General features: G+C 44.2%; 1 protein-coding gene across 1 annotated transcript; it reads left to right on the top strand.

Moving 5' to 3' along the window:
• The first annotated feature begins 605 nt into the window (after positions 1-605).
• Positions 606-6,588, top strand: TAF11 (TBP-associated factor 11). The gene is made up of 4 exons (XM_048708278.2): positions 606-1,019; positions 1,598-1,685; positions 5,824-5,923; positions 6,210-6,588. Exons 1-4 carry the CDS (start codon positions 685-687, stop codon positions 6,335-6,337), a joined length of 651 nt encoding a protein of 216 aa, XP_048564235.2. The 5' UTR covers positions 606-684; the 3' UTR covers positions 6,338-6,588.
• The last annotated feature ends 667 nt before the right edge of the window (positions 6,589-7,255 follow it).

Below are 7,255 nucleotides of genomic sequence, written 5' to 3'. Positions count from 1 at the left end.
GAACATTTTCTAATATACGTTGAACAATTTAATAATATACAATGACATTTTTGTAATACATAATGAACATTTCTAATATATGTTGAACAATTTAATAATATACAATGAACATTTTTGTAATACACAATGAGCAATTTTACAGTGCAAGGTGAACTATGTTATACGATGAGCATTTTCTTCATACATTGAAGATTTTGTAACACACGGTGAACTTTTTATACAAATACACAATAAATGAGAAGAAGAACAGAAACAGAAAATAAAAAGGAAACATAAAAGAAAGAAAATGAAAGGAAAAAAGGAATCAAAACAGAAAAATAAAAAACCTGGACAAAACAACTGAAAACCTACGAAACAGTGAAAAAACTGGAAGAAAAATCCATAGAAGAAAAACGAAAAAAACCCGCAAGAAACAAGGAAAACAGCAGCGAACGAAATCCGTACGTGGGCCGGCCCAAGTGGCGACTTGCTTCAGCGAAGGCTCCTCCTTTTGACGCCTGCGGGCGTCAAATACGATTTGCCATGTAAATGCCCGCTTCGCATTTGCTCGCCTCTCGTTATAGGTGGAGGCCCACCCATGGGATGACTTCGAGAAACGAAATCCGGGCAAGCCCATGAAGGACCGGGTGCCACGCTGCCCCCAACTCGCAGTTCCAGAATCGTCTTCCGTTTCGTCGGCGACCCATGAAGGACCCCTTCGAGGCGGCCGTTGAGGAGCAGGAGTCCCCGCCGGATTCGCCGGCGCCGCCCGAGGAGGACCCTGCCACAGCGGTCCCCCACACAACCGCCGAGGACTATGACGGCAGCGCGGGTGCCGGTGGTTCGCGCGCCCCGCCGCCGCGGCCGCGGCCTTCGGCGCCAGCCGCGCCCTCGACCTCCGTCGCCCCGGCGGCGGCGAAGGCCAAGGTTCGGGCCCATAAGGAGCAGGACGACGACGACGACGAGGAAGACCCCATGGAGGTCGACCTCGACAAGCTGCCCTCCGGCACCAGCGATCCCGACAAGCTCGCCAAGATGAAGTCCGTGCCTGTCTATCCCATCCTTGACCTAGCTTTAGTTTCTTTGGTTATAGAAATTCATTGAAAATTTCACCTGCCTAGCTTATTTCTCTGATAAAATATTTATGCGTTTGTGAATCAGCTAGTCTGCGTACCCTAATTTGGCCTGAGTTGACCGAATAAATATCATTTACTACTGTAGTAGGGAGCGTGTAGCTGTCTACCGAATTCAGATGTTTGAACAAACATTTTAGTATTTTAGCAATATTCACCTGTAACTCCTTCTAGTTAGTAAATCTGATGGCCGGACCTGTTCAAATGATGATGATCTATGAATTGGGAAAGGAAGATGTTCTCAATTGTTTGCAGCATAATCATAATGACATAGCAAATTGGCATTTTTGCAGTTCCTGGGATGTGCGATGCTTCGATTGCCACCTCCTGACCTTTTTTATTAAAGATCTCCTGTTCCCCTCCTTCAACTTTAAAGAAATTGGCCTTTCTTTGCTTCTACGATTGTGTTCCAAATTGCATAGAAAGCACATGTATTGCATCTAGATGGAAATTATGTATTAAGTTCTGACTGCTTCCATCTGTAGTGCTTTGTTATCCCAATTTACAGAAGACCAGATGAACCGGTATGAGTCATTTCGGAGATCTGGATTTCAGAAATCTAACATGAAAAAGGTAAGACTGCTTCTATCGAAGTTAACTTGAATCATATGAATTGAAGAATTTGGTACATGTATCAAGCCCACCTGCCTCAGTTAGCCTCATTTTTTGCATTTATTTGAGATTTTTTTTTGCATTTATGGTAGAGTTAATCTCTACAATGTGGATTCTTTTCTTTAATTCATTAACATCTCGCTGGAGTTGTCATACATAGGTTTGCCTGTTAAAGCACATCTATTATTTTTCTAATACATCTTTCCTTCGTCAAATGCCTTTTTGGAATCATACTAGTATATCATAGTCTTACATGTCTTATATTTGCTAGATTGTAGGTGTAGATAAAACTTAATGATAGTTGCTTTCACCAAAGTTGGGGACTAATTCCTTTTACATATCATTATCATTTGTCTGTAGTGATTATAATGCCTTACATTCCTCAAAATTAAAGCAAAACTTGAAAATATCTGTTCATACTGAGTTATTGACAGCTAAGTGGGCTTATATAATACTAGAATCATTCTAAAGGTCAACCTTTTCCTTCTAATATTTTCCGCCTATGTTGTTTCAACATAGCCTTGTGATAGGCTTGGCGAGCCAACGTCAAAACTCAACCACTCTTATGGAGATGAAAACCAAAATAAAATCGTCGGGGCGTAAGTGTAACCCTCTTAGCGACGCGCCATATCGGAACCGGGTGTGGTGTCAAATGGGCAACGGTCAGGCCGTCACCCCCTGGTGGTGTGCCATATCTTGATCTGGATACGGTGGCAAGTGAGCAAGGATCGGGTCGTCACATCCTTAGTGATGCGCTACATCGACGCCAGGGTGTAGTGAAAAATGAGCAAGGGTCTTCGCATTTGACTCGACGAGTGCGAAGGGTAAGGAAGCTAGCCGAGCCTAGGAGGATCCGCTTAGGCAACTGGAACGTAGGGTCCTTGACAGGTAAGGGTAACCTTCGGTAGCTAGTTGATACAATGGTGAGAAGAGGTGTTGATATCCTCTGCGTCCAAGAAACCAAATGGAGGGGACAAAAGACGAAGGAGGTGGAGGATATACCGGCTTCAAGTTTTAGTACAGGGGACGGTTGCAACAAACAGAAATGGAGTAGGCATCTTGATCAACAAGAGCCTCAAGTATGGAATGGTAGACATCAAGAGGCATGGGAACCGGATTATCTTGGTGAAGCTGGTAGTTGGGGACTTAGTTCTCAATGTTATCAGCACGTATGCCCCGCAAGTAGGACATAATGAGAACACCAAGAGGGAGTTCTGGGAAGGCCTAGAGGACATGGTTAGGAGTGTACACGTTGGCGAGAAGCTCTTCATAGAGGAACCCTCAATGGCCATGTGGGTACATCTAACACAAGTTTTGAATAGATATGTGCATAGACAGGGACAACCCGACATCTGGGCCGGGCTCGGGCTCCATTTCCCCACCCGAAAGCCCGTAATGGGAACAAATGTTTTAGTATCCTGAATACAGTTATTTTAATTGAAAATGACACTGTTCATGTGCTTCGGGTCGGGTCTTGGCTTGGGTTTTTTGCTTGAGGCTTTAACAAGCCTGGCCCGAAACCCGGTCGGGGTATGAACAGGTTTAGTTTTGAAGGGGTGCATGGGGGCTTTGACTATGGCGTCAGGAACCAAGAAGGAGAAGATGTCTTCAGCTTTGCTCTAGCTTATGACATGATCGTAGCTAACACCCTCTTTAAAAAAAGGGAATCACATCTAGTGACTTTTAGTAGTGGTTAGCACTCGAAAAGAGAAGATGGGCCTGCTTGCCTAGCTTGTAAGGTGATACCTGAAGAGAGTGTTGCCTCAGCATACGCTTGTGGTGGCTGACTTCGCTTTCGGATTCGTGTCCAGTGGGATAAGCGTGCCAAAGTCGCTAGAACGAAGTGGTGGAAGCTCAAGGGGGAGGTAGCTCAGGCGTTCAAGGAGAGGGCCTTTAAGGAGGGCCCTTGGGAGAAAGGAGGTGATGCAGACAATATGTGGATGAAGATGGCGACTTGCATTTGTAAGGTGGCCTCAGAGAAGTTTGCAATGTCCAGGGGAAGTCGAAGTGAAGCTAAAGATACCTGGTGGTGAAACGATGATGTCTAGAAGGGTATTAAGGAAAAGAAAGTTTGTTTCAGACTCCTTACCTGGATAGGAGTGTAGTGTGTAGACAATATAGAGAAGCGCAAGGTGGCAAGGAAGGCCGCAAAGCGAGCTGTGAGTGATGCAAGGGGTTGGGCGTATGAGGACCTCTACCAGCGCTTAGACACGAAGAAAGGCGAAAGGGACATCTATAAGATGGCTAAGATTTGAGGGAGGAAGACGAGGGATGTCGACCAAGTCATCAAATGCATCAAGGACGGAGGAGACCAGCTCTTGGAGAAGGATGAGGAGATTAAGCATAGATGGCGGGGTACTTTGACAAGTTGTTGAATGGGGAGAATGAGAGCTCTACCATTGAACTGGACGTCTCCTGTGATGATACTAGTAGGCGTTTTGTGCGGCGAATCCAGTAGTCTTGAGGTCAAGGAGGCTTTAAAAAGGATGAAAGGAGGCATAGCTATGGGCCGTGATTGTATCCCCATTGTGTGGAGAAGCCTTGGAGACATAGTGATAGTATGGCTAACTAAGCTTTTCAACCTCATTTTTCTAGCAAACAAGATGCTAGAAGAATGGAGACGGAGTATATTAGTACTAATCTTCAAGAACAAGGGGATGGATGTTCATAGTTGTACTAATTACCGTGGAATTAAGCTGATGAGCCGTACAATGAAGCTATGGGAGAGATTCATTGAGCACCGTTTAAGAAGAATGACAAGCATGACCAAAAATCAGTTTGGTTTCATGCTTGGGAGGTTGACAACGGAAGCCATTTTCTTGGTACGACAACTTATGGAGAGATAAAGGAGCAAAATGATTTGCATATGGTGTTCATTGACTTGGAGAAGGCCTATGATAGAATATCACGGAATGTCAAAGTCCCAACAAAGTACATTACCCTCATCAAGGACATGTACGATAATGTTGTGACAAGTGTTTGAACAAGTGATGACAACACTGATGACTTCCGGATTAAAATAGGACTGCACCAGAGGTCAGCTTTGAACCCTTATATTTTTGCTTTTGTGATCGATAAGGTCACAGGGGATATGCAAGGAGATATCCCATTGTGTATGCTCTTTGTGGATGATGTGGTGCTAGCCGATGCTAGTCGGTCGTGGGTTAATAGGAATTAGGAAGTTAGAGCTATGGAGACAAACCTTGGAATCGAAAGGTTTTCAGCTTAGTAGAACTAAAACCGAGTACATGAGGTGTGGTTCTAGTACTAATAGGCATGAGGAGGAGGAGGTTAGCCTTGATGGCCAGGTGGTGCCTCTCAGAAGGGCACCTTTTGATATTAGGGGTCAATGATGCCGAAGGATGGGGATATCGATGAAGATGTGAACCATCGAATCAAAGCCAGATGGCTGAAGTAGCACCAAGCTTCAGGCGTTCTCTGTGACAAGGTGTCATAAAAGCTAAAAGGCAGGTTCTATAGGACGGCGATTCGACCCGCAATGTTGTATGGCGTTGAGTGTTGGCCGACTAAAAGGCAACATGTTTAACAGTTAGGTGTAGCGGAGATGTGCATGTTGAGATGGATGTGTAGCCACACAAAGGACCGGGTTTGGAATGATGATATACATGAGTTGGGGTAGCATCGATTGAAGAGAAGCTTGTCCAACATCGTCTGACATGGTTTGGGCATATTCAACGCATGCCTCCAGAAGCTCTAGTGCATAGCGGATATGCATGGCTAAAGCGCGCTGATAATGTCAAGAGAGGTCGGGCAGAGGAGTTTGTAAAGAGAGATCTGAAGGATTCGAGTATCACCAAAGAACTAGCTTTATGTTTCTTGTGCCAGAACCATGAGTTGGTTGCGAGACCTTATGGGTTTCAGCTCTAGCCTGCCCCAACTTGTTTGGGACTAAAAGCTTTGTTGTTGTTGTTGTTGTTGTTGGATGGTGACCATGTACCTGGAGTCATCAGGTGTATAATATGCTTAATTGGTGGCACTGTGGCAGGCACGAGTGTTTGATGTATTTTCTCATTAGTGGATCAAATCAGTGTGTGCTTAGATATTTATAATTGACTTGTTAGTTTATTTATTTTTGCAGCTATTGGCGAGTATCACTGGCAGTCAAAAGATATCTATGCCAACCACCATTGTAGTATCAGGAATAGCAAAGATGTTTGTCGGCGAGGTCATTGAAACAGGCAAGTTCATAGTAGTTTGCTTATCTACATTGTTCCTTGTGGAACCATCGAAGTTTTTTGCTTACGTGTTGGCATGGCAAGCAACTAATCTGTTTTTTTTATGTTTCTTGAACTGTTATGTTAATAGTTAGCCTTCTGTAGACTGTAGTTATCCCTGCCAAAAGTAATTTCTGTTCCTCGGTTCAAGATATGTATAATATGTGAAACACCTGTTGTTTGTTAGTAAACTGTTGGTAGGATGGTTTCCTTTGTTATGATTCTAAACAATTGAACCTGCATATTGCAGCAAGAATAGTTATGAGTGAAAGGAAAGATTCTGGACCCATCAGGCCTTGCCACATCAGAGAAGCATACAGAAGATTGAAGCTTGAAGGGAAGATCCCAAAGCGATCCGTTCCTAGACTCTTCCGCTAGAGTCGAAGCATCGTTGTTGATGTAAGTCAGGCGTCGTATGATTCTCTCTCGGAGTCAAAAGGTTATGGTAACTGTAATGGAACCTCGGCTTTGCAATCTCCATGCGTTCCCACACTTCTACTTGCCATCACACAGGAAGGTGATTGTAGAGAGAACGAAGAAAAATAGTAGCCGCAGCGTGATGGTATTTTATGGTGCTCGTTACTCGTTGGAAGTTGTGACTGTTTCATGCTTATTTACTATTGGTACTCTGAGTGGCGACCTCATCAAACCCGATTTTGTTCTTGCTAAATTGTCCGAGCAAAAATGATGTACCTGGCCTGAGTAACCTTGGCCGGGCGGCGACCTCATCACCACTCGCCTGCCTTAACTCCTGGACTCCCAGTGCCTGCTCATCCAGAAAGACATGGATATGTCCCTAAGGGAGAAGTCAGAGCTACCTAGTCATCAGCGACGTTTTTGGCCAATTGTTTGACATAGATCAACAAAGATGTCGTGTAACCCCACCAAAAAAAAAGAGGATGTCGTGTTGTCGTTAGTTGTCCACGGTAAAATCGGGGGCATTTGTTTGGAGAGAAATGATGATGATGACAATTTTGTGACAGCCTTAGCGGTTTTCCTCTGTTTGGCTGTGTGTGGGTGGGTGTGGGGGGGGGGGGGGGGGGGGATCCTTTTGTCTACGGGTTATAATGCATATATAAATAAACAATCAAACAAATGAATAAAGTCATTCCCAAGGTCAAAGCTCATTTCTTTCTCATATGTCGGCATGTTTTCTAGATATAGGGTGTATAGTTTTTGGCATGGAAATTAAAGAACGCACGTGGAGGGAAAATTTCACAAGTTTTGGACGAGATTACACCTGACTAATTGGCATGAGAAAATAAATAAGCTTGCCTAATATAAGGAAATGTAATG

Source organism: Triticum urartu, chromosome 3A (assembly GCF_056163025.1).
Source record: "Triticum urartu cultivar PI428250 chromosome 3A, HENAU_Tu73, whole genome shotgun sequence".
Lineage (NCBI taxonomy): Eukaryota > Viridiplantae > Streptophyta > Magnoliopsida > Poales > Poaceae > Triticum > Triticum urartu.
The sequence above is the reverse complement of the archived record's forward strand: the minus strand, read 5'-3'. Positions and strand labels throughout refer to the sequence as shown.